Source organism: Bubalus kerabau, chromosome 17 (assembly GCF_029407905.1).
Source record: "Bubalus kerabau isolate K-KA32 ecotype Philippines breed swamp buffalo chromosome 17, PCC_UOA_SB_1v2, whole genome shotgun sequence".
Taxonomy (NCBI): domain Eukaryota; kingdom Metazoa; phylum Chordata; class Mammalia; order Artiodactyla; family Bovidae; genus Bubalus; species Bubalus kerabau.
Genome location: NC_073640.1, coordinates 38,614,447 through 38,642,106, shown reverse-complemented (window position 1 = coordinate 38,642,106; position 27,660 = coordinate 38,614,447). Strand labels below are relative to the sequence as shown.

At 48.7% G+C, this 27,660-nt stretch overlaps 1 protein-coding gene across 7 annotated transcripts in view; it reads right to left on the bottom strand.

Moving 5' to 3' along the window:
* Positions 1 to 466: 466 nt before the first annotated feature.
* Positions 467 to 27,660, bottom strand: part of DUS2 (dihydrouridine synthase 2) — a 32,211-nt gene continuing 5,017 nt past the window's right edge. For all 7 annotated transcript variants that reach the window (XM_055553391.1, XM_055553396.1, XM_055553395.1 and 4 more), the window contains 14 exons: positions 22,344 to 22,389; positions 19,955 to 20,046; positions 18,704 to 18,747; positions 17,474 to 17,534; positions 13,433 to 13,480; positions 11,073 to 11,138; positions 10,820 to 10,890; positions 8,782 to 8,868; positions 7,293 to 7,461; positions 5,151 to 5,272; positions 3,807 to 3,956; positions 2,398 to 2,485; positions 1,223 to 1,296; positions 467 to 997 (listed from right to left, as the gene is read on the bottom strand). In XM_055553391.1, the coding sequence (XP_055409366.1) occupies positions 760 to 997; positions 1,223 to 1,296; positions 2,398 to 2,485; positions 3,807 to 3,956; positions 5,151 to 5,272; positions 7,293 to 7,461; positions 8,782 to 8,868; positions 10,820 to 10,890; positions 11,073 to 11,138; positions 13,433 to 13,480; positions 17,474 to 17,534; positions 18,704 to 18,747; positions 19,955 to 20,046; positions 22,344 to 22,389 (1,356 nt within the window). In that variant the 3' untranslated portion in view covers positions 467 to 759. The remainder of the gene's footprint in view (positions 998 to 1,222; positions 1,297 to 2,397; positions 2,486 to 3,806; positions 3,957 to 5,150; positions 5,273 to 7,292; positions 7,462 to 8,781; positions 8,869 to 10,819; positions 10,891 to 11,072; positions 11,139 to 13,432; positions 13,481 to 17,473; positions 17,535 to 18,703; positions 18,748 to 19,954; positions 20,047 to 22,343; positions 22,390 to 27,660) is intronic.

The window sequence follows — 27,660 nt, the reverse complement described above, 5'->3', positions numbered from 1 at the left end:
GCAGTGGCGTGGGCGGGCAATCACAAGGGGCCCAAATTGCTGTCATCAGCAGTCTCCCGTGTCCTCTGCCCAGAGCGCTCTCATAGGTCTGAACTCCAGCTAGGTGGGGTGGGTCACACTGAGCACCCCCTACCCCGCCACTCGCCTGACCTGGTCCCTTACTAGGGTACCAGATACCCTAACAGTTCCCCTAGATTCCATCTCATCTCTCATCAGGAAAGCCAATTGATGGCCAGTGCCTCAGGTTTAGCATCTGCAGAATGGGCCTCTTGGGCCTTCCTGGCTCAACTTGAGTCCAGGAGTCCAGTGAGCATTAAAGGTGATACCCCATCCCCCACCTCCATCTAGGATGGGTAGGAGAAATGCTTCAGGAAGCCCCAGCTCTGTCCAGAGGCTGGAAGCAGACTAATGCCAAGACATCCATCCATGGGTAAAGAGCCAGGCTGAAGCAGCCAGCCGGGGGTAAGGGTGGTGGGTGTCTTTATTGCACTGTACCAATGTCAGGTTGGGGAGGTGCCACCTGAGAGCTCCTGTTTTCAAAGAAAATACTGAGGTAGCTCTGCTGCTCAGACCCACTGAGGGAGATGGACACTCTGGGCACCCCTTGGCCTATGCTCCAGGCTGCTGACCCAAGCCAGAACCTCTCAATTCCTGTCCAGCAGGGGCAGAAAATTGTCCAATGGCATCTGCCTGGTGCTCTGCACCCACAGCCATCCTAGGGCCAGGCCCAGGGAGGGGCTGACCAGGGAAGGACAGTGGTCACCAGCCTTCCAGGGGGCTCTCTTGACCACTTGCCAAGGCTACAAAAGGCTTCTTGCACAGCTCCTCAGGCATGGCTGGCTCCTGAGTTCTGGGGTCCCCAGGGTCTTGGTCAAAGGCCTCCCGCTTGCGCTTGTGCAAGGAGGGGATCTCCTCACCCAGCCGACCCTCTGGGAGGCCCTGGCTCCGCAGACAAACGATGGCTGCAGCCTGCTCCGCCAGTTTCTTGGACTTGTCCCTGGGTAGACGAGGTAAGGGGCAATAAATCAGGGAGACAGGCAGACTGGTTACAGGCTGAGGCTTGACTCTATACACCCTTGGCAGAAATTCTGACAAAACTGGGGAAGGGGTCATCACCCAGGGATACCACTATCTAGGTACACCGGCCCCCCTAGCCCTCCCAGGCCAATGCAAGGATCAGGCCCTGCCACTAAGCCTCATGCCCACTGATGAGAAAACTCACCACAAGGTAGACTGGTACTTTTGTTCAGCAACAGTGACAACAGAACAGAAGAGGCGATCCAGGGGGCGCTGGACCTGGTACAGAGAGAGCAAAGAAAACAGGGACAGCTGCACGAAAGCCAGACGGCCAAGCCCTGGAGGCCCACCTGCCAGGGTCACAACAAAGGCAGAGAAAAGGAAGTACCTTCACCTAAGTCACACGAAGGCTACCTCTATCACATGCTCCTCCCCAGAAGGGCCTGTATGCATCTTCCAGGGAAGAAAGGCAGATACACAGTCAACAACATCCCAGTGTGTCAGGGGTTCTGTCATGGACCTAAGTGAAAGGCCATCACAGCCCTCAGCTGCGCGTGACTGTGGAGCTTTCTCCCGCTGACATCTGGATGGGCCAGGTCCCCTCGGTGAGGAGGAGCTCACCAGATGGCAAAGGGGTGAAAGGGGACAAGGACAGGGGCACAGAAAGTACACCAGGCAGAGCGACCAGGTGGAGTGGTGGGTGGGGAGCTGAGTGGGCGCGACCTGAAGTGGAAAGACACGTGGGGCGCGTGTGCTCTGTGCTGAGGTGGGAGGGCTGGATCCCAAGGTGCTGGGGAGCTGATGAGGATGTGAGCAAGGCAGACAGAGTCAGATTCGTTTGGAAAAGTCACTCTGGCAGAGGGGGACACCAGGCCCAGAAGATACAAGCTTGGAGGTCCACAGGCCAGTACAGAAGAAACAGGGCAACCTAAACAGGCACGGCCATGGGGACCAAAGGAAGTGAAGCAAGACTATCTCAAAGTTTCCACTGAGGGGCCCAGATGTGGGGGGCCCAATTCTGTGCCCCATTGGCTGAGGCCTGGTCCAAAAACCCGTCAGTCTAACTTTTAGGTTGGATCATCCTTCCTAAGCCAGACAGCCCTTTCCAGAGACGAGACCCCTGCCCAGGCAATGCCACCAGAAGGGACTGGCCTGAGCACTACTTACTTAAGTCTCTAGTTCAGTTTTATGAAAGTGGCCAGAACTAGACAGTAGGGCCACCGTCACCGGGAAGGACCTAGTGGCAACCAGCCCACAGAAGGCAACACCAGGCTCCAGCCAAGTGGCCTGAAGCCCAGGTGGAGCTATGGGCGGGCTTGGGGCACGGCGGCAGCGGGAGTGCATGGGCTGGACGAGGGCAGGATACAGCCAGGAACTCACCGTTTCATACACCGGCTGTGCTAGCTTCTCCCTCCGGCACCACTCCAGCAGGCACATCTTGGGGGTGATCTGGGGTGAATATGCTCGCCTGGAGAGAGGCGGGGAAGGGGTCAGGGCCCACCAACCATCAGCACTGCATTCCTCAGCAGGGGCCTGACTCAGTGCCTGGAGGAGCTGCAGGAACTGAGGCCACAGACTGCTGCCTCAGGACTCCTGCTCCAAGTCCCTGAATCTCCCGCTTCTGTCCCACCTGCAGCTCAGGACCTGCGTTCTACCTGAAGGGAAGATGGGCTTCAGCTGCTTGGGGAATCAGGGTGGGAAGTGCACTCCAGCCTGGAAAACAGCCTTAAACAGCCAAGAAGGGAGGTACCATTTGCTTCTCAAGACAACCTCAGGAGGGAATGGGTAGGAGTGGGGAGCAAGGTTGTCATACAATGGTCTCAGGCTCTAGCTCCACCCCGATTATGTCCCCTGAGTGTCAGTGAGCACAGTGGACCCTGGCTCCAGAGCCAGGTAGTGACATGGACGGAAGCACCATATTCCAACTTCCCACCCAGAGCTCTCCCGGGGTATGACTGCCCAACAGTTGAGCCCACTTCCCGCCTCCCAAGTCCCTGCCAGACAAGACTGACTCCTTGTCTGGGTCTGGGGACCAGAGAAAGGTTCAGATCCTAGATCACAGAGGATAAGGGCCAGGGCCCCATTTGAAGCTGAGTCACTGGCTGAGGCAATAATTGGCCTGAGGCTACTTCTGCCTAGAGACAGCACCGCAGGCCTAACAAGGGGCAGTGAGGGGTGGACTGCTCAGCTAGATAAGGGCTCAGGGCCTGACGCTCTTTTGGAGCTTCTTATGGGCAGCTAATTCCTGAGGACCAAGGTAAAAACCGGAGCTTCCCTGGTGACTCAAATGGTAAAGAATCTGCTTGCAACGCGGGAGACCTGGGTTCAATCCCTGGGTCAGGAAGATCCCCTGTAGAAGGAAATGGCAACCCACTCTAGTATTCTTGTCTGGAGAATTCCGTGGACAGAGGAGCTTGCCGGGCTACAGTCCATAGGGTCACAATGAGTCAGACATTACTGAGCGACTAATACTTTCACTACTTTTTCAGGGAGAAAACACATATTTTCAGTAACAGAAGGGGACAAGTCTCTTCAGATTGAGTTGTGGGAGGGGATGGGTCTGGAAAAAGGTATAGTTTAGTCACCCTTGGGACAGCATGCACACCCTGACAGCACTGCCTGGACTTTCAGGGACTGTCTTCTCCAAAGTGCCTTCTTTGGGTTGCTGAAAACTGAAAACAAGCGTCCAAAATAAAGGAGGCCGGTGGTCCCATGGCTTGGCATTAACCAGCCAGCTTGCTGGCCCAGTCAGGCCTGAGGACTGGCCCTGGCCCAAGCTGGAGACCTACCGGTCAAACTTGATGGCCATCTTAATGATACCAGAAGTATCTTCAGCTGGTTCCTCTGCTTCCTCTGGGCTCCTGGCCAGAAGTTTGGCCCGCCGGGCGTCCAGCTCTCGTGTGGTCTCCTCATAGAAGGCACCAAGGCCAAAGGCCTCACTTTGAAGGGATGAGAAGAGTAGGGCAAGACCCTTAGTGCAGCCAGCGCTCAGGAAACTGCTGCAGAAACCCAGGGCCCGCCACTGAGAAATGCACTGGAACACCACCAGGGTTGAGCCATTGGAAGGTGCTTCCTACAACTCCCTGTGATCAGCCTGAACTAGCAGATGGAGAATGGAGCAGATGCCCCCTAAGCATGAGCACTGGAGAGTGGGCTGGGCTGGGTGGAAAAGGTTCCAAACGTCATTGCAGCCTTTCTTCCTAGGAGGAACACACAGGCAGGTGTCCCCAGCCGGCAATGGGTGAGGTAAGCTACACAGACCAAGCACTGGGGGTATGCACAGCCTCATTCTCATGTGGGCCCACGGGAGGAAGACACGGAAGCCTGACCACTGACTGGTTCCCCACTTCCCGCCCTGACCACAAACAGTTAGGCCAAACATAAAAAGAGGTACTACCCAGAGCGACAGAGTGATACTCTTGAGAGTTATCCCCAAGCTCACAAGGTACTGAGGTCGAGCTGGTTAAGCCACATGGGAGAAGGACAGACTGAGCACCATAAGCCCAGGGAGAGGAGGAAGGTTCTGGCAAGGCTCTTCCCTCTGGGAGCATCTTAAAGACTGGAGGCTGCCTGAGGGCAAGCCTGGTCCAGAAAGCCTTCTCTGGGGGAAGGAGGGTAAAGACAGCAAATGTGCAGGGGAGACAGCATCCAGGCAGGAGGCCCCGTACAAGCACAGGAAGCTGTGGGGACAGGCATGAGGCCAGGTTGTGATGGCCCCCAAAGTCTACCACCTGAATTGGAGCTCCAGCAGATCTAGAGAACCAAGGGGTGGCCTCTAGATGGGGTGAAGGCGTGGGCACAGGGGGTTCCATTCTAAGACCCCAAGTCTCCTAACCATTGGATCCTGGTGGCCTGGCATGTGATAGATCTGTGACCAGGAAAGCCCCTTCCTCCCCAGGGATTCCCAAGCCCAGCCCTCACCTTCCTCCATCCCACTGGTGCCCTAGTTTCCAAAATTTTGCTGCTGAGATCAGTCCAGGGATGGTAAGTTCTAAAGCTTTGCAAGTACCCCCATCTGTGAGGCAAAGCTGTACCCCACATCTGGATTCTGCAAATCCACCCCCAGGGTCTCCTGGTAGTTAGTTTAGGGCTCAGGATCAGGTCTGGGGATGACAGCCTGTTGTCCCTCTCACCAAATTTCCTGGGAAGACTGGGCAGCATGGAGTAACCTTCCCTGGGGTGATTCCAGCTGTTCTCGCAGCATCTGGCACAAGCAGTACTTGGTGTTGGTGTAGTGGTTGTCATACTGCACAGCCTGTGAGAAGAACTGCCGTGAGCCCCCCTACTGCCGAGGCGGGCTCTGAGGCCCACGCTGCTCTGACAGCAGGGAAAGTGGCTCCAAGGAGGCCTGAGAGGGGCCTGGAGCTGAGGCCACCACAAAAGAGCCGCTTCCACCTTGGCCATCTACTCCTCTGGTTAGTGATACAAGGCTTGAGGGTTTCAGCCAAGGCCCCCGGTCAGAAGAACACTCTACCGGACAGCCTGACGAAGGTCCAGATGTGCAGGGAGCTGCTCCCACATCAGCTACCACGGAGGACCTGCTGCCAAGTATCTTCCATGGCAGGGAGCAGGGAATAGCCAAGCGCTGGTGTGGCAGGACCAGCCCTAGGACAGGGGTGAGATTCCTTTACTCCTTATAACCCTGGCAGGCACCTGCCACTCCCACATCCTAAACAGCCTGTCTACAACTTCCCCCAACGTGGGAAAACCCAGCATCACTGACCAAGCATGTTCACATGTGTTACGAGCTCGACAAATGGGTATCACTACTCAGATGGGGAAATGCAGGCTCAAGGAGGCAAGTCGAGTGCCTGGGGATGCCCATTGGAAGTTGGCCTGGCTGGGGAGGGCAGGAGAGCAAGGGTCGAAGGGTGCCCCAGCCCCCCAGAACCCACCCTTCCACCACTCACCCCCTACATTCTTCTAATCCCTCCACCTAGGCCTGTGTCTTCAGGCCTTGCCTCAGTGCGTCACGACAAAGCAGAGACCCAGGGGTAAGTCCCGGCCGGCGGCAAGGCCTTGACTCAGCTTGTTTGGGACAGAGGCACCTGGCTGGACCAGAAGCAGCTCTGCCTGTGCTGGAAAGCCACTCCCTTTCTCTGGCCCAATGCACCCTCGTGAGGTGCTGCCAAGGGATGGGCTGTTCAGGAAGGATACCATCACCATTCAGCCAGTGAGACAGCTTGGCTCTATTGACTGTGCCATCCCAGCCACAGGCCACCAGCCAGCCCATCTAGGCTGAGCCCAGCCCCTCACCTCTGGCTGACCTAGGCCGTCGGAGAACCTGGTGGTCTCTAACCTGGCCAATAGGACATCTGGGACCAAGGGGATGAAGGCTGCAGCAATGAGCAGAAGAGGCTTGAGAACAGAGGCTGCCAGCTCTGGGCACTGGCCTCAGGGCCTCCCCGACCCCCAGCTTGCTCAGCACTGAGGACACCCACATGTCATGGCAGCCACAATTGCCCAGGCATGGTCATGGCCTCCTGGGTGTCCTGACCCCCCAGGTGGGTGGGGGGCTTCAGGACTGAAGAGGAGGGAGGGAGTCTGTGGACCACTCACTGTCTCTGCCGACAGTCACACACACACAGCTAGTCACAGAGTCCCACAGGGTGCCAGGGCTATGCCAATGAGACACAGTAGGTAACAAAAAACTCCTTTACAGTAAATGCCCTGGCACTATCATCACCATCCTGGTGAGAAGAAAAAGCTATTCCCTAAGGAAAGGGTTAGAGTTAGGCTACTTCCTGAATCAGAGGAAGTAGCCTAACTGGGAATTACATTTTGGTTTTTTTTGCTTTCTGGAAATTACAAGAGAAGAGCTTGAGAAGTTATTATGCCTGATGGCCAGGTGACACGTCTTTATGGACAGAATCTGTCAGCAACAGCCGCTATGATGGCTACTCCTGGCTGTGGCTGCTGAAGTGCCTACCCACTGGCACTGGCACCATGCACACGGAGGGCAGAGGGGTGACAGGGACTTAGAGAAAGGTATCATGGGTTAGGGGCCCCGACAGCATCCGGGATCCAGAGGCCCATGCGATGACCCCCACACGTTGGAGGCTTTAGAAGAGGGTGACGGTAGGGCCATGACCCCCTCCCCACCAGCAGCCCACTCTTTACACTGCAGCCAGGAAAACCCAATGCCTCGCGACACAACAAAGAAAAAGAGAGGAACCACATGGGCTGCCGGGGGCCGGAGGCTCACCCAAAGCACTTTCTGCAGAAAGCGGGCAGACAGACAGAAAAGTTTGTTGTGAAAAAGTGTGTAGACATACATATCTGATGTACTTCTGCATGACCTCTTCCAAGGGCCGTGGACCCTCCTTAAGGAAGATGGACGGGTTCCACATGGCCGCCCGGGCCACCATCACTGAAGAGGCTGCTGTGGCTCGTCGGAAGTCCTCTATATCCAGATACCCTTGGATGTGGTCGTGAGATCCTCCACTGAAAAGCAACAGCCGGCGGAGATAGGGGGTTGGTGAAGGGTAGCCCCAGCCTCGTACCAGCATTGTCAGAAACAGGCAACTCCTGGATCTGCTGCTTATTAAGTATGTGGCTTTGGCCAAGCCCTTCAGCTATGACAGCTTCAGAGACTGGAGAGCACAACACGCACCCTGCTGTGGGGCCAGGAACAGTGAGTGAGATGATAGAGTACGGCAGCCCAGACCGTGCCTGGCACTTCACAGGTACTCAGGAACATTACCCTCCCCAGCCCCCCATCCTCAACAGTGACTAAAGCCAGCCCATGTCCAAAGGACAGGTATCTGTACATGGATACAGGGATGACAGGAAAAGCCCCAGGCTGGGGCCCTACATGCCCACTAATGGCTGGATTAAACCCTAGAAAGGGAACAGATGCAGGGCGGTCGTGAGAGGAAGGAAGGAGGCCTGGCATGGTCGCAACTTCCCTTCAGGCCATGCTATGGCCGCTTGGAAACTGCTCTTTGCCTGTTTCATCAGGAGCCAGGTGGCACCCTCAGCTCAGAGACAGCACTGTGTGTGGGATGATGGGTGGAGGAGCTCTCTCAGGTAGCAACAGCGTCTAGGGTCTTGAGCAGCCCCATCCTCTCTCCAAGCCACCACTAACCCACCTTGGCCTGGGCAAAGTGGGCCTGGCTGCCACCACCCCCCCCACCCCTGCCTTAGCTTCCCACTCCCTGACTCCAGGCAGGCAGGACTTCTGTCAGGGCTTTAAAACATCTCTGTTTCCAACCTGCCATTGGGCAGCAACAGGGCTGAGCTGGACTCCCAACTGGCTGACACAGGCCAGCTCCCTAGTGACACCAGGACACTGCTGTCCCACTGCTGAGCCGGCAGGCTGGTCATCAGTCCCTGACACCTGCCAGGACCTGGGCTTTGGCCTGTGACCTGCCTCCTGGCCCTGAGTCGCGGCTCTCTGTGCTCTGGCATGGATCGCCTCCCCCTACACCCCACACACCTAGCCCTGGTGTGACGCCACCTTCCCCAGGGGCCTTTCGGCAGCCCCTTTTCTTGCTCTCTCCCTAAACGCTCCCACCTCGACCCTTCCATCAGAATGCCCTGGGCCCCTACCTACCACATACTTATGTCGGCCACTCACCAGAGGCCAAGGGACACGACGGACACTTTGCAGCCTTGTTCCCAAGTTCATTTTTGCCACATTCTTGTCTTTTCCCGGAGGGTCATTTTTCTGATGCTATCTCATTCCATTTTCTGTTTGTCAGTTAAAGTCCCTCTGAGTAAAATGAGGCATAAAAGAACAAACAAGGAGGAAGGGAGGCTTACTTGGCTATGACGGGAATGGAGAGGGTTTCAGCGATGGCTTTGATGGCTTCGCAGCTGACAGGGTGCTGGGGCCGCTCCTCTCGCTTCCTTGGAGATAAAGAGATGGGGCTGGGGGCTGAATGCCAAAGGCTGAGTCACAATGAGCCCCAGTGACATGAGCCAGGCCCAACAGTCCTCCCTGCTGGCACTCAAGAAGGCTACGTGGCCAGCAGGGACAGGGCTCCAGGCTACAAGGCAGGGCTCTCCCTGACCCCAGCTGCAGGAGGCAGGGGCAGCACGGGTACACACCGCGTCCAGCCCTCAGAGGCCCACAGGTGAGGCGTGGCTATCGGGAGCCGAGGAGGGTGGTCACACGGCCACCCCCAACTTCTCCTTGTCTCTGCCGGAGATGAGGGACACAGCCCTAAGAATGCTGCCCCTACTGTCCTGGTCTTGCCCTTCCCGGGGGACAGGGAACAGCTGCCGCCACTCAGACGGGCCACTCCCACACAGCTGCCTGTGCTGAAGTCAAGCTGGGCAGCTGATCCTGGGGAGAGGCAGCTGGCACGGGCAGGCCACAGACCAGGGCTGTCACCAAGGGTCACGGGAAGGCGGGGCCACAGCCTGAGGCCCCTGAATCTAAGATCAGCTGCAAGAAGTTCCTGTGTATGAGTGAGTGAGTCTTAGGGATGCTAAGGTAAACCCCAACCTGAGCTGTGCTCACGGGCGAACCAGATGGCCGACCAAACAGCCCTTGCCCAGGCCCTGTCTATGGTGTCCCTCTGCTATACTCCTCAACCAAAGTGTCAGGGCCCATGGGCCCAAGAAAGTCCCATCAATCCAGCCTCCACTTCCACCTTCCCACACCCCTAGCAGCCCAATTCTAACCCATCCTTAACAGCTTTGATAGCCAGAAAGTCCCTCTTTAAACTTGCCCAATTCTGTCTTCCTAGTCTTCCCAACTACTGGGAAAAAGGAATAGCTTTATTTATTCAGGGAACACTATCTGCCAGGCACTATGCCAAGACTGTATATTCACAATCTCATAAAAGCTTTGCAACAACCCTATAAAGCAGAAACTATCTTAATTTCCAAATGAGGACTGTAGTTCTCAGAGAGGTTAAATAACTTGTCCAAGGACACACAGCCAACCAGCAGCAGAGCTGGGATTTGAAGCCAGGCATTTGAGCCCAGAGCCTGCTGCCTCTGGAAGGGGTGTGTATGTACAGGTGTGTGGCCTTTCACCTCCCCCTGCTGGCTTCAACACACACAGCTCTGCTTTTCTCTGTTTCTATATGTTGAAGTTCTGGGTTCCCTTCTCTGAAAATGCTGTAATAGACACACCTGCAAGAAATGGGCTGTTCCTATAAGACCCTTGAACTCACAAGGAACATCATTCAGAAGGGAGGTCACTCCAGCCGACATTTGCCAACCTGGGATTTGGTACACAAGTACATCCTGGACACAGGGAGCAAGTTCGACTGGGAAACCAAGGATAGCCTTCAGCAACACCTCAGCTCTCAACAGAGAACACATTCACTACAGACCTAAGGACTGTTTAAAGCAGTCCCTGTGACAGCTGGTAGTCCAACGAGGGCAGACAAAAGAGGTGGTGCCTATAAAAGAACAGCGGTCTGCCTGGGGTCATTTGGGAGAAAAGCTAGAGCTGAATGTAGTGGAAAGAAAATGAGATTCAGAAGCAGAGTTCTAGTTCCACCACTTCCTGACTGCACGACCCAGTTTTGAGCAAATCACTCGATCTCTAGCATTTGCACATCCTGAGGGTAGGGGCATTTCTCCTTCCCTTTGGTGTATCTGTATCTCTAAAGCTCAGTGCAGTCTCTACCACACAGTAGATGCTCAATGAATGAAACAAAGAAAAATGCAACCCAGAAAGGGTTGGACCGCCCTCCAGATTCAGCGGGGGTCAAAGAGCTAAGCAAAAAGCTAGGCTGGGTACATAGAAGAGAAGCTGGTAGGTGCCCGGGGTCTGGTGAAGAAGCATCAAAATGGCTGAGGACCTCCCTGCAAGTCGGTCACTAGCAAAGGGACAACTCACCTCCCGTGAACCGCGATGGCGGCAATGCCGGTCCTCTCTATCCGCTTCACAAGGCTCAGGGTGTCTTCCAGCTGAGGGATGGGGCCACACAGGGTGGTTACTGCAGCCACACAGGGAGCAGCTGCCAGCTCCCAAAGTGGGCTCAGATCTCCCCACTCCTCCAAACCTGACTCGTCCCCTCAGGAATCATTCACACCCCCCGACCAACATCTGCAGAGAAAATGGACCTTCAGGTGTAACACACCATCCTTACCGATGGCAGGATGCGAATCTTGCAGGTCACAGGTCTGCGCGTCCCTTTCACAAGAGTGCTGAGGATCTATGGTAGGGGAGAACACAAGAACATCTGCCTCTTCCAGAATAATCACCACAGCTGCTTGTACTGATGAATTTCACTCCAGACCCGTGTGGCCCACTGGCACAGACGCATTTATGTCCATGTATGGGTCCATGTGAATGCATCTGTTGCACACCATCTACATGGAAGCTCCGTGAAGAAAAGAGCTCACCTTTTTTCTCCACTAGAGCCCCGGCCCCAGCAGTCCCTTACCTGGCTCACAGCAGGATACATATATTTGGTAAATGAATGAGTGAGGGAATGAATGTATGGATGGATCTACATACATGCCTGTGCAGGACACAATGTGATCCTTTGCCAGGACAAGCATCAGAATCAGCTGGAGAGCCTAAGAAATGCAGCACCATAGATTCCACCTCATCTTTCCTGAAAGGCCGGGTTCAGGAGCAGGGCTTAGGAACATATGTTTTCAAAAGACTCTGTCCAACATGGTCTCTCCTCAAAATGATTCTGAGGCCTAACGCTGGTTGAGAACACATGGCTCACAGCTCCATTCCTGTCTGAAGGCATGTTCCCTGAGTGCTGTGCCAGGGTCTGCCAAGTGTGGGAACAGGAGAGCTTGAACGGGTCCTGGGCCCTGTCCTCCCTTTTGGGGAGTCAGATATACAGCAGAGAAACTGGGAAAGGAAAAGACAACATTGTCATCCTACTTAAAAGGGTTTATTTTGCACATTAATTGCAAAGGACTCCAAACACAGATCAAGAAAGTCACATAGGAAAGTGTCAGGGAAGTAACAACACCAGACCAGGAGTCAGAGACCAAGAAAAGGGTAGATGACACTGCGTGTCTGTGACCTTGCTATCTTTATCTTCTTCCCTCATCAAAAATTTTGGGCCAGGAAAGCTAGAGGGAAGGTGATCCCAAGAGCCCTCTTCCAAGAAACTAGATCCCTGTCCAGCAGAGCACAGGGGACATTCAGGCAGCCGTTGCCAGTCTGGTTCTAGACAGGAGGGGGCAGCAGACAGCCGGGTTACAAGAACCAGCGAAGGAGGCCTCTCTCAGGGGCAGGCTAAGGCAGGGCCCTCCAGGAGACATTGGACCAAGAGGCTAGGCTGTTAGGACAGATCACAGGCAAGACAGGGCCTGCTGGCCCAGGTGCCACTTAAAAATAGTTAAGACAGAAATGAAGTGAGCTTCTGAGGTGAGCTGCGAATTCTGCTGCCTCTTGTATGCAACGTGCCCAAAGAAGGGCAGTGGTGAAGACAGAGCTAACAGCATAGGTGGAGAAGCCAGGAGGCCAGAGGATAATGGAAATGCCTGTATGTACATGTTGTGAAGAAAACCACCCCCTACTGAGGCCCCTCCCCTAAGGGTGGATACCCACAACTGTCCACATACACTCCAGCCTGCAGAAAGGTGTCTGAGGTCATTTTCTGTGCCTATCCATACCCAGGAAAAATGAGAAGGCCCCTAAATCACAAATATGCTGGATTTCCTAGACCCCAGAGACAGTGGGGCTGGAGGAATATACAAGGTTGAGCTGCTGACATGGCAATGGCACCTCTTATCAGTGGTGCCGTAGCCCATGTTGTTAGCACGTGGGAGGCATTAGGGGGGCTTAAGGCCCAGAGACAGAAGTGGGAATGGAGGAGGAAAAGGAAATCAAAGTAGCTAATAGGAACAGCAAGGAGAAAGCTAGTGAACCGACAGAGGAAAGTCAAAGGTGCATGTGGTGTGACAGAAAATGTTACTCCCGCATGCCTTGGCAGCTCACAACACTGGGTGGCAAACATCAGTCTGACCCTAACGCCTTGGAAACCTAGCCACCAGAATCGCAGGGGAAGGGGACCAGAGGGGACTAACTCAGCTTACCTTGTATGGCCCTAGCTTGGCTTGCTCTCGTACTGACGGTGGACTCTGTCAGTGTGCAGGGGACCCATTGGGAGAGGCCAATACCCTATGCCTTGACACATGTGGCCACTGAGCATGTCCACAACCCACAGGTAGCCTGACCTGTGCTCTCATGAGCTTCTCAGAAGGAAGAGAGGCATATAGAGGTGGTTCTAAATGAGTCCTCAGGGCCCTTGGCTCTCGGCTGACATGTCCCTAGCCCTGGCCTTTTCAGGAACACCAAGGCTGCTGCAGGATGGCTCAGGAGTTCCTGAATCTGGCTGCATGTCAAAATCACTGGGAATGATTTCCAGACCCTGGTGGAGTGAGTGATTCTCTCAATCTCAGGGGAGGGGAGGGAAGGTGCTCCCAACAGCTCTAGCTCACAGGCACACTGAAGAGACCTCTTAAGGGCAAGACTTACCTTCTCGATTTTGTCAGGATCTGACAGCAGGGCAGCTCCCATTCCTCCCTAAGAAAAAGCACATACAGGGGGCTCTTACAGCTGAAGGAGGGCAGCTCCTCCCTGTGGGATGGCAACCTGGCAGCACCTCAGCACCTGCCTCCCAGAAACCAAGGTCCACTGGTGATCAGCACTTCTCCTGGGCAAGCAAGAAAGCAGCAGCATCCGTGCCCACAACACCAGGGATCAGTTTGACGAATTCTAAAAGCCGTCACTCTGATCCCCTTAGCAAGACCCGCAGGTCTACCTGGAAACGGGTTCTAAAAAAATCATTTTTCAGCATTGCCCATTTCCTACCAAGGGTTTCAGTGCCTTAACAAACTAAACCCCACCAGCTGCCAAGCCTCTTAAAAAAAATAAATGGATTGGTCTTCCTTTGAAATGAGATCGAATCCACCTTCTTCCTGTCCTACCATCACTTGCCACCACTGCCAGCAAAGCCACACAGAGGCACACGATCTGCAATAATGTCCAGGCCCTGCTCCCCTGCCAGCAACAACGGCCCCCCAGTCCTGAGCACTCAGCCCAATGTCAAAATCTAACAAAATCCCCAACTAATGGAAACCAACAATCCCCAGAGCCACTTAAATCTTAACATGAATAACAGTCGTCATCTCTTGATGGTGAGATTACTGATGATTTTCCTGTTTTTGCTTTTTGTTTTCTGGGTTTTTTTTTTTTTTTGTCCTTTTCTATATTATCCAAGTTCTGGACAATGGTATGAATTACTTTAATAATCGGAAGAGGGGAGGAATGTTAAAAATCTGAACCCATTCAGAATGAGGTGAAGGGAAGAAAGACAAATCCAATAAATATATGCTGTCAGTATATAAACTACAAACTAATAAATGCTCACGGAATGTGCTCAGGAGGTTTAAATTTACTTATTACAGTTTAATGTCATGTTTCAGAAATACACATTAGAACCAGAGAGAACGCTGAACCAGTGCAGACTGAGTCTGCATTTCAGAGGAGAACAGGAAGAGCAGGGCTTCTAGCCCTGGACTACCTCAGACACAACCTTAGAGGCCTCGAGGAAGCCCTGGCCACTCACCCTGGCTCCACTGTCCCTCACCTCACGCACAATCCAGCCCTTCCTTATAGAATCGCAGAATCTAAACTCTGGTGTCTCTGCTCCGTCTCCAGCAATGGCTTTTCTAACTGGCATTTCTTTCCTTCCTCTCTCCTTCCCTCCCTTCCTTCTTTCCTTTCTATTTAACTTCTTAATTTGCTTTTTTGAATAGGCAACATATTAAAAATCTTAAAGGTTCAAAAGGATGAAGAGTAAGAACTCTCCCTGCTTAGAAGCAGAAAAAACTATTCAATTTATTTTTTAATATGACTTCCATTTCTGAACCACGAGAAGAGAGCAGATAGTCAGCGGGCAGGGACTGGGTACAGCACACTGGGAGGTATCTGTTCTGACTGGTCAGTGCCAGTGCTGTGACCTTGTTAATTATCTGGAGTGGCACCCCTGCAAGGGAACCTTATTTCTTCTGCAAAACCAAAGAAAAACTTAGTTTCCTTCCCCAGGGGAAACAAGTGTCACCAGTTTCTTGTGTATCTTTCCAAATATATAAAAAGAAGTGTAAATATACATATTAATTCCCTATTTCCCACACAGATATGGTGACACATCATATACGATTCTGCTCCTTGCTTTTTTCACTCCATTATGTCAGAGGGAATATTCCAACCATTTCAGCTCTGCTCCGTACACAACTCAGGTGCATGAGGGAATAATTAGAAGGTAGCAAAACAGAGCCTAATGTTTTCAACTCCTTGCATGCATGCTCAGCCATGTCCAATTCTCTGCCACCCTATGGACTGTATTCTGCCAGGCTCCTCTGCCCATGGGATTTCCCAGGCAAGAATACTGGAATGGGTTGCCATTTCCTACTCCAGGGGATCTTCCCGACCCAGGGATTGAATCTGCTTCTCCTGCATCTCCTGTGTTGGCAGGCAGGTTCTTTACCACTGAGCCACTTAGGAAGAGACAAGGGCAAACTTCCATGATTCCTTGAAGCAGCCACCTACAAAGGTCCTTGGGTTTTCAAGTATCCCAAGGGCCTTTCTCTCAGGCAGTCTCAGCCTCCTGGCCTAAAGCAAAGGTCCTCAGGCCAACCAGCTTCTGAGAGCAGACTCTGGGCAGAGGGCTATGGGGACAATCTGCCACATCTAGACTGCAGACCCTTGCACCCTATGATCAGGTTTCCGAGGTGACCCTGCAGGAGTCGCTCTGGTGCCTTGCACCCAGTTAGCTCCAAGTTGCCCTTTACATCCTCTCCAGGCCACTTCTTCCTCCCGCAGTCCCAGTGACTGAGACCAACCATCTTCTTGGCTGCCAGTCTACCCTCCCTCTGCCCCCACAACTCACCCCACCTCCCACTCCTAGTGTGATCATTTGCCAGCCAAGCACTGCCAAATTCAGCCCCAATTTGGCTTTTCTTCTCTCCATCCTTGGTTTCCCCTGTGGACCCAAGATACTCATCTCGGATATCTGTGTCCCGACCTCTAGCCTCTTTACACTTGAATCCACTAGACACATGGCTTCTAGATTAGCATTTCTATTTATAGAATATATTTGGAAAGACACACAAGAAACTAGCAACGCTGGCTTCCCCTGGGGGAAGAGACTAAGTTTCTGATCACAAGCCTTCTCTGTTCCAAAACAGGTCAGAGATAATCTAAAAAGTCAAAGTTCAGTTAACCTGGTCTCAACCAAGATTTTCAATCACATGTTCCTCTGCTGCCTCTTCCCCTCCCAGTTCTCAACCCTCTGGTCAAATCGAGGTTCCCTGCTTCTACTTCATGTTGGCCTCCGGGTCCCAGCTTGTACCATTCCCTTGGCCTGCCAGTTCCCAGGCCTCCTCTTCAGGGACCACATTTCCCCACAAGAGCCTGTGTTTAAGGGCTGCCCTTCTGTTTCTTTCTCAGAGCTTCCACTGCAGTCCTGTCTGGTCTCTTCTGATATGACAATTGGGATACATATATTGCATCCTCTATTTTTATCATGAAAAAGACAGAGCTCTGTTCACATTTTTCTTTTAACATTTACACCATTTATTACTTGGGCACGAGTGCTCTGTGTGTGTGTGAATATTTATTTATGTATATATGTGTATGTGTACGCACATCTAAAATTTTTCCTGGACTTTTCTGGTGATCCAGTGGTTAAGAATCCACCTGCCGATGCTGGGGACACCAGTTCGATCCCTAATCCAGGAAGATTGCACATGCCTCGGGGCAAGTAAGGCATTTTCATCTGCTCCAAACCACCTCCAAAACCACAATTGCACGTGCCTCATTGCTCCCCAACTGCTGAGTCAGCAGGCCCTAGAGCCTGTGCTCTGCAACAAGAGAAACCATGGCAATGAGAAACCCATGCTACACAGCTAGAGTGGTCCCCACTCATCCCACTTAGAGAAAGCCAGTATGGAGCAACAAAGACCCAGCACAGACAAAAATAAGTAAATAAAATTTAAAAAAATTTTTCCCTGGACCATTTCAGGGTAATTTTATATATATCTCATAGCCCTTGACCCCTAAATATTTGTGTGTATTTTCTAATAGAGATATTCTTTTTTTTTTTTTTTTTTAATTTTATTATTCTTATTGTTATTTTATTCATTTTTTTTTTTGGCTGTGCCATGCAGCATGTGGGATCTTTGTTCCCCCACCAGGAATCGAACCCATGCCCCCTGCATTGGAAGCACAGAATCTTAACCACTGGGCTGCCAGGGAAGTCCCTAATAGAGATATTCTTACATAACCACAGAAGTTATCAACTTCATATATTTTCACTGATACAGTACTTTTTAGCTCATCTACCATCATCTATATTCCAATCTTGCCAGCTGATCTAATAACACCCTCTTGAGTTTCTTCTTATGAGTACAGGATCTAGTCCAGAGTCAGGCACTGTACTTAGCTGTCACCTCCAGTCACTGCCCTTTAATCTGCACCCTACATTTTGTGAAGAGTACAATGAAAGCAGTTTACCTTGGTGGAATACTCTTTAGGACAGCCCATGTTGACGTCAATACCAGCCACATCATTTTCTCTGGAAAAACATGAAGGAGGAAAGGTAATAAATATTCAACTTGAGGGTAGGACATAAAGTCAAAGGTATGGGTCTGTGCTCCTGAAATTCTTACTGGCTCCTGAAACACACCAACCCTCAGGAACAGGAAATGAAAAATTCTGTCTCTAAAATATAACTGCCTCTCCTCCTGGGCAGAGCTCCGGAAGAAGAATATAAGGTGTTCACACATGTAGGAAAGGCTAGTTGTAGAGGATTCTGCCAGCTTTGAGTTGTATCAGATGACTCGAATATTGAGTGACAGCCACATGGAACTCCATCCCAGAATTCCAGTCCTAACTGGGTGGTGAAAGCCATTTGCTGATGCACAAAAGTGACCCAGGGACAACAGCCCTTTCCCAGAGCACTGGTTCTGGTGGAAGTGGGGGGCTGTCTTGGTGTGCTCGGCTACATAGTTAGCTTCCTCCGAACAGTCCTCAGACATAGAAAGGACCCTTTCCTCATCATCCGGTACATACACAGTTACTTGTCTGTGACCAGCAGCAACTACTACCCAAGTTTCTTCTCACGTTCATTGTAATTAATAACAAGACCTAACAACTTCCCAAGCACTCACTACATGCCACATATTGCAAAGATATTTACATGCATCATCTCATGTACCCTTCCCTATAATGCCAGAGGGAGGTGGGACTACTGGTCTCATTTTATAGATGAGGAAACCTAAATTCTCAGTGAGGTTAAGTAATGGATCTAAGGTCACATGGTCAGCAGATAGCAAAGTCAGGATTCCTGCCCAGAGCTAACACAAAAGCCCATCTCCTGAACCACATTACTCTGCTGCCTTCATCAATTTAGAAAGCAGTAAGTCTTACTTACACTTCATGAGATTTAAAAGCTCAGGGTTCATAGTCATGGTAGTCTCCAGAAAGAAAACCCCATAAATAAACACTAACAAACAGGCTCCCACCCAAAGGTTCTCTGGGGTCCAGACACAGTGGGTTCACATCATACCTGGGGCAGCCCCTATTCACCACAAATAGAGAAGGAAATATGACCCTCTGAACCTGAAAACAGAAGGTAGTGGACTAGGAAGCAGAAGGGTGGTCACTTCCAAGGTCACAGGGAACAGTAAGACCTCAGGGGCCACAGGAGAGGCAAAGGCAGTCCCCCAAGAGGGAAGAACTTACACAAGCCTGGCCACAGCAAGGGCTCGCTCTGCATCTGAAGTCCCCTGGGAAAACAAGAGGCTAAATCAACCAAGGACCTGACACAGTCCATATGCACAGACAACCACACTCAGGCACATGATGCACACATGCACGGGCATATACAGGCAAAGACACACATACACACACATACACACACACACACACCAGCAAGTGGAGACCAGCTGTCATTCTCTCAAATAGCTAGCCCACTAGACTGGCTCACTGGAGAGCTAAGAAAATGTCATCCATGGTGTCAATACTTTGAAACATACAAAAAAGTTGGAAAGATTTTAGAGTGAACATTCATATACCCATCACTTAGATTCCACAATTAACATTCTTCTGTATCTACTTTATCATATGGTTACTCATTGATATCAATTTTTAAAAAACTTTTGTTGTTGCTGTGCACAGGCTTTCTCTAGCTACAGCAAGCAGACTTGTGGTGGCTTCTTTTGTTGAAAAGCACCGGCTCTAGGGCATGCAGGCTCGCTAGCCGCAATGCACGGGCTTAGTTGCACCACTGCATGTGGAATCTTCCTGGACCAGGGATCAAACCCATGTCCCCTGCATTGGCGGGCAGATTCTTAACCACTGGGCCACCAGGGAAGTCCTGTTATCAAGTTTTTTTTTTAACAAACCTAAATGTTATCCAGGAAGTATTTCTGAAAAAATACTGAGAAATACCCAAAGTGAGAGAACAACAGAATCACTATGACTCTAACACAAATCCTAACCATTCTTTTTTTTCCCCTGGTGGTACTGCATGGCATGTGGGATCTTACTCCCTCAACCAAGGACCAAACCCATGCCCCCTGTAGTAAAAGCACAGAGTCTTAACCACTAGACTACTAGGGAAGTCCCCAAAAACTACTCTTGAAGAAACCTAATTTCTTTAAATGGTAAATATATATAGACAATACAAAACAAAGACCATGATCTGAACAAGTGATGCTAGGGAATAAAAATACATATAAGTCATGATAAACAGATAATCCATACAATGAAGGAAATTAAATTTGAGACTGGAAGCATGTAATAGACCGCTAATAGCTTGACTTCCATAAACGGTCTCCAAGAGTATAATCACTCATGAGCAGATCTCTGAAACCATTGAATGCAGGATCTTCAGGAAGACTGAAGACCACTGTGTAACGGAGCCCAGGCACGTAACACTCCCCCGGCCCAGGGCATGAGATGGGAAGTGCACTTGGCCCTGGGATGTCCTACCATCTGGAAGACGACCTTGCTCTGCTCCCTTTCACAGGTGCGGAAGACCACTCGGTCATCGGGAGCAACAAAGTCCACTGTGCTGAGCGCCTCTGCAAGAAAACACAAATGTCTTCGTATTAATAGAAAAGCAAGGGGCAAAACATGTATCATTTCCTTGCCGTGGGCCTTGCCCATGGGCTGGGATAGGGAACAGGGGAGAGGCAGGGCACGGACGAGAGACCGGGGACGTCACAGGGAGGCCCTGCCGTCCCCTTTCCTGGGGAGAACATGCATGGTCGGGGGGCCGGTGGCAAGCCTGTTGCCGCTGTCACACGTCCGTGCCCATGTCCTTCCCTCCGTCCCTGGTGACGGGGAGACGGATGATGGCATGCAGCCATTCGCGGGCCCCTTGCCCTCTTTCTCACCCAAAACAAAAAACAAAAAAACGTGTATCATGATCCCAAGTGTGTGTAAAAAGTACATGTCATTTCTCTTTGTGATTACTCTTCAAGCATGGGATTATGTGGAATTTTCATTTTCTAGGATTGGGAAAAGAGTATGTCAAGGCTATACATTGTCACCCTGCTTATTTAATTTATATGCAGAGTACATTCTGCAAAATGCAGGATGAAGCACAAGCTGGAATCAAGATTGCTGGGAGAAATATCAATAACCTCAGATATGCAGATGACACCACTATATGTAAATAAGTGAAGAGGAACTAAAGAGCCTCTTGATGAAGGTGAAAGAGGAGAGTGAAAAAGCTGGCTTAAAACCCAATATTCAAAAAATGAAGATCATGGCATCCAGTCCCATCACCTCATAGCAAATAGATGGGGAAACAATGGAAACAGTGACAGACTTTCTTTTCTTGGGCTCCAAAATTACTGCAGATGGTGACTGCATCCATGAAATTAAAAGACGCTTGCTCCTTTTATTTCAGGAGTAATAATTTAAAAAGCTATGACCAACCCAGACAGCATATTAAAAAGCAGAGACCTTTGCTGACAAAGGTTCATCTAGTCAATGGTTTTTCCAGTAGTCATGTATGGATGTGAGAGTTGGACCATAAAGAAAGCTGAGCACCGAAGAATTGATGCTTTTGAACTGTGGTGTTGGAGAAGACTCTTGAGAGTCCCTTGGACTGCAAGGAGATCAAACCAGCCAATCCTAAAGGAAATCAGTTCTGAATATTCATTGAAATGACCGATGTTGAAGCTGAAGCTCCAATACTTTGGCCACCTGATGCAAAGAACTGACTCATTGGAAAAGACTCTGATGTTGGGCAAGATTGAAGGCAGGAGAAGGGGACGACAGAAGATGAGAAGGTTGGATGGCATCACTGACTCAACAGACATGAGTTTGAGCAAGCTCTGGGAATTGGTGATAGACAGGGAAGCCTGGCATGCTGCAGTCCATGGGGTCACAAAGAATCAGACACAACTGAGTGACTGGACTGAACTGATATCTACAACATTGAATTTCTCATAACACAAAGAAAATATATATCTAAAAGAATTAAACATGAAATCGACAAAACTTCAAGTGGACTTATTTTAAGATTTCACAAGCGTGTATACATTTCAAAAACCTCAAACAATACCACAATTCTCATTAAAGCAGAATCAGCCTTATCAATAAAGTATAAGCAAAACCATGATTTAGCACAACTACTTCCATTTGCAAAGTATTTACATGTCCCTTATCTTATTTGATCCTTACTCCAATCCTATGATTTAAATAAAGCAGGGATAGTGATTTTCCTTTTACAGCTAAAGACACTGAGGCAGAGGTCATGTGACTTGCCAGAGAGTTGTACAAGACTTGTACAAGACTTGCTCTTGTACAGTCAGAGAGCAGCAGGGTCAGGATCAGTGCTGAAGCCACCCTGACCCCAAGGGGGTCACCTGTACTACAAAACCTCGTGATTCATATGCCAGTAAGCCTTCAGGCAGAAGGTATTCACTGCCTGCTTCACAACTGGCAGTTTGTCATGGTCTCTGGAGAGCAGTGACTATTCTCAAGAGACCATGATGGCGGTGGTTTAGTTACTAAGTCATGTTCGACTCTTGTGACCCCATGGACCACAGCCCACCAAGCTCCGCTGTCCATGGGACTTCCCACTCAAGAATACTGGTGTGGGTTGCCATTTCCTTCTCCAGGGGATCTTCTCGACCCAGGGATCAAACTTGGGTTTCCTGCATTGCAGGTGGTCTCCTGATTTGCAAGAGGATTCTTAACCAACTGAGCCCCCAGGGAAGCCCTACTCAAGAGAGCATGGGAGCCACAAAATGACACAGCCAGGCAAGGAGCACCAGAGGACACTGACACCCAGGCAAAGGCAATGTTAGCACAGCCTGGGCATGACTGGGCACACACACAATCCTAGGACCAGAGCTGCACTCACCATTGACAACTCTCTTGCACTGAAGCATCTTGAGGTCGATCAGCTCCTGCAGAGGAATCAAAGGGCACATGTCAGTCCTAGACACACAGGTCCTGGGTACAGCAGGGAAGACCAGTGATCCTGGTTGCAAGGGTAGGCAAGAAGGCCAGTGCGTAAATGGGCAGCACTGAGTGACCTATGTTATGGAAAGGGCTGCAGCCAGGCCGAACTTTGGCTGAGAATGAGTCTGGGAAAGTGAGCTGAGTGAAAGTGAGAGTAAGCTGGGGTTGATACTGCTGGGATCCCAGCCCTGGCAGCAGTTAACTTGTCCCCCTCGGGATTCCTCAAACCCTCTGCCACGTCCACCTTCATGGCTGGACCACTTCTCTGTATGCTAGTTACAGATGCACCCGTCATTCCTTTACCATTAGATGATGAATACTCTGAGGAAGGTTCTGGATTCACACAAAGGTGGGCTTTGAGGACCTGAGAGCAGGAGCTAAGGCAAAATGGCCCTTGAAATGTCTTATTTTCTCTTCTGTCTCCCCATTATACCCAAAGAGCCTCTGGGGCTTGGACACAGTCTCATTCATCTTTGTGTCCCTAGCGCCCAGCATGTTACAAGTTCTTACTGAACATCTGGTGAAGCTGCTTCAATGCCTTACATGCAGCAGATGCTCAGCTGATTGTTAGGTGGAGAAATTAATTTCAATTGTCACCAGTAAAACCACACGTGTGCCTGCTCACCCACATGTCCTCAACACTATTGTTTATCAATTTTATTCATTTTAGTCAGTTCTTTGGTTATAGTGTAGAACTTCACAGGTTTTTCTCTTTTTTTTTCACTGTATTTCCTTCATTGGTGAAAACAAACATTGTTTTTCCATGTGATAGAGTTTATCATCTGTGCATCTTCCTACCAAGCTGACTTTTACATCTATAAAAGTTGTGCAGAAAAAAAGCTATTCTTTGTCAAATAGGATATTATTTTTCCACCTCAATTATCACAACTATTTTTCTTATATCCATGTCATTCCCTCAATTTTTATCATATATGACATTTATTTTTATAGAAAAGACAACTCGAATTTTGCCACAAACAATGCTTTCTAGTTCCCAAATCTATCTCCATCACAGTTAAGAATATAATTTGAATTGGCTTTTATCTTCTTGGTAAAACTAATTTTGCCTTTTTAACTTACCTGATAAGTAAGGCCATTTATAAGTCAGTTATGGTCTCCTGTACTGCAAGCGGATTTTTTTTTTTTTCAGTTCTACCAGTTTATTTCTATCAGCCCATCTCCTTCCACCCTCCTCATGTATGCATGCTCAGTCATGTAACCCCATGGACTACAGCCTGCCAGGCTCCTCTGTCCATGGACTTTTCCAGGCAAGAATACTGGAGTGGGTTGCCATTTCCTTCTCCGGCAAGCAAATTATTTTATTCATATGGCTACCAAATGTTTGAACAGCATTTAATTTTCAAGTGCCTTATCATGTATGGGCTTATTCTTCCTTTTTTGTCAGATATTATTTTCCTATATCTGAACTACAGCCTGCTACCTTCATCTCCTCCATTCCACCCTGCCAGGCTCCTCTGTTGATGTAATTCTCCAAGCTATTTGCTTCTCTAAGGGATCTTTCCAACACAGGGATCAAACCTTGTTCTCCTGCATTTCAGGCAGATTCTTTACCATCTGAGCCACCAAGGAAGCCCCTTAGAGATGATACCAAAAGCACAAACAACAAAGGAAAGTATTAGATAAATTGAACTTCATTAAAATTAAAATTTTTTGTGCATCAAAGATACTATCAATAAAGTAAATCAATTATACTTGTATAAAATTTTAAAAAATTAAAATAAAGTCTTAAAAAAATAAATAAATGAAAAATAAACTGAAAAGACAATCCACAGAATGGGAGAAAATATTTGCAAATCATGTATCTGTTAAAGGTCTAATGTTCAGAGTATATAAAGAACTCTTAAAACTCCTAGAATAAAAAAACAATAATTTTAAAATGTGCATAAGATATGAAGAGATATTTCTGCAAAAAAGATATATAAATGGAAAATAAACATAGCAAAAGATGCTCAATATCATTAACAGGAAATGCAAATCAAAACCACAATGTCCATAATGGGGAGAATTTCCTGGCAGTCCAGAGGTTAGGACTCTGTGTTCTCAATGCTGAGGGCCTGGGTTCAATTCCTAGTGTGGTAAAAAATAATAAATAGAACCTATCTTTAAAAACAGACAAACAAAAAAACCTACAGTGAGATACCATTTCAGGGCGACTAGGATGGCAACAATTGCAAAGAAAAAAAGACAGAAAGAGACTTCCCTGGCAATCCAATGGTTAAGACTTCGCCTTCCAATGAACAGGGTACAGGTTTAATCAGGGGAATTAAGACCCCACATGCCTCGGCCAGAAACAAACAAACAAACAAAACCATAAAAAACAGATTCAATAAAGACTTTAAAAATGGCCGCACCCAAAAAAAAAAAAATCTTAAAAAAAGAATGACTTTATTATTAGAAAATATCATGAAGTATTTGAGAAGTAATACATCACACTATATGAAACTTTCAAATAGTTATGGAGAAAATACATATATTAGAGAGAGAGAACAAATTATAAAACAAATCAAGCAAAATGTTAACAGTAGGTCAATCTGGGTAAATGGTATATGGATGTTCTTTGTCCATTCCTGCAATTTTTTCCATAAATAATTTCCTTGTAAGTTTTAACAAATTACCCATTCTGGGCAGAAGATTTGAATAGAAATTTCTTCAAAGATGATATACCAATGGCCATGAAGCATACAAAAACATGCTCAATATCATTCATCATCAGAGAAATGCAAATCAAAGGCACAACAAGCTATCACTTCACACCCATTAGCATGGGTAATATTAAAAAAGAAGAGAAAATAATAAGTGTTAGGAAAGATTTCAAAAACTATACACTGCTGGTGGGAGTGTAAAATAGTCCAAAAGACAGAGAAAACAGTACAGAGATGCCTCAAAAAATGAAAAAACTACCACATGATCCAGCAAATCCTATTTCTGGGTATATACATCCCAAAGAACTGAAAGCAGGATCTCGAAGAGGGATCTGCACACCTACATTCACAGCAGCACTATTCAAAATAGCCAAGAAATAAAAGCGACCCAAATGTCCATCGACAGATAAATGAACAGATAAGCAAAATGCAGTGCATATACCATGGAATATTATTCAGCCTAAAAATGGAAGGAAAACCTGTCACACAGTACAACACAGATGAACCTTGAGGATATTATGCTAAATAAAACAAGTGAAAGTCGCTCAGTCGTGTCCAACTCTTTGTGACCTCATGGACTATATGATCCATGGAATTCTCCAGACCAGAATACTGGAGTAGGTAGCCTTTCCCTTCTCCAGGGCATCTTCCCAACCCAGGGATTGAACCCAGGTCTCCCACATTGCAGGAAGATTCTTTACCAGCTGAGCCACAATAAGCCAGTCACAAAAAGACAAATATTGCATATTTCCACTTACATGAGGTATCTAAAATATTCAGATTCATAGAAACAGAAAGTAGAATGGTGAAGGGGCTATGGGGAATGGGGGAAAGGGGAATTTTTGTTTAATGGGTATAGAGTTTCAGTTTGCAAGATGAAAAGGTTCTGCAGATCTGTTTCACAACTACAGAACTGTACACTTAAAAACAGTTAAGATGGTAAATCTTATGTGTTTTTTACCATAAAAAAAAATTTAAGTACCCATTTTGGTAATCAAGTTCTCTAAAGGCCACTGTCTTCTCCCTTCATCTTGCTTATTAAAGGGCAGGTGTCCTCTCACGTCTGGGCCACTAGAGTCCCATTTTATTTTGGTTTGTTGTTTATTTATTTCATTTTTATTGGCATGTAGGTGATTTATAATGTTGTGTTAGTTTCAGGTGAAGAGCACAGTGAATCAGTTACACATATACACATATCCAGTTTTTTAGATTCCTTTCCCATATAGGTCATTACAGAGCATTGAGCAGAGTTTCTATTCTATATAGTAGGTTCTTATTATATAGGTAACCTATTTTATATATAGTAGTAAAGCTGAAACTCCAGAACTTTGGCCACCTCATGCGAAGAGTTGACTCACTGGAAAAGACTCTGATGCTGGGAGGGATTGGGGGCAGGAGGAGAAGGGCACGACAGAGGATGAGATGGCTGGATGGCATCACTGACTCGATGGACGTGAGTCTGGGTGAACTCTGGGAGTTGGTGATGGATAGGGAGGCCTGGCGTGCTGCGATTCATGGGGTCGCAAAGAGTCGGACACGACTGAGCAACTGAACTGAACTGAGTGTGTATATGTTAATCCCACTCTCCCAATGTATCCCCCTCTCTTTGCCCTCTTGGTAACCATAAGTTTCTTTTCTACATCTGTGACCCTTTCTGTATTGTAAATAGGTTAATTTGTACCATTTTTTTAGATTTCACATACAAGTGGTAGCACATGATATGTGTCTTTCTCTGTCTTACTTCACTCAGTAGGACAATCTCTAGGTCCATCTATCCATTGTAATAACATTTTTACAATGTTACAATAATATTTTTATAATAATAGAAAGGAATAAGTATGTGACATCTGATAAATTCCTAGAAAACTCCGTCAATAGGGCAGACTTTGGTGGGGAATAACCTTAACCTTTGCTGAGCTGGTTCATCCTTTCTTCACCTACAGCTGCAGAGGAGCCTGTACACATGGACTACCCAAAGTCCCACACTAGGTCCTGAGAGGTGGATGAAGTGATTTGACTAACCTTACAGATGGGTTGGTCACCTCATGTGAACACAGAGAGAGCATCACAAGGCTGACCTGCAGAGCAACTCGGGATCCACCAGGGGGCACCAGGCACCATGCTGTGCCTTTCCCAGTACTCAGGGCTCAGTTCCCAGAGATCGATCTGCTCACCACAAGCAGGGGCCAGCTGGCCTGCATGCCTGCCTGTCTGACTCTGCTCCACAGGAGCTAGGTCTGGGTAAAGGGCCTATTCTTCCCAAATTCACTCTTAAGCCCTCTCTTCTTTTCCTTTTTAAAAAATATTTATTTTACTTATTTATTTTGGATTCGCTGGGTCTTAGTTGCAGCATGCAGGCTTCTTAGATGCATCATGTGGGATCTAGTTCCCTGACCAGGGATTGAACCTGGGTTCCCTGCATTGGGAGCACAGAGTCTTAGCCACTGGACCTCCATGGAAGTCCCAGACCCTCTCTTCTTTCTACACCTTTCTTTTTAATAAAACTTTTTATTTTGAGATAATTGGAGGTTCACAGGCAATTGAACCTGAATG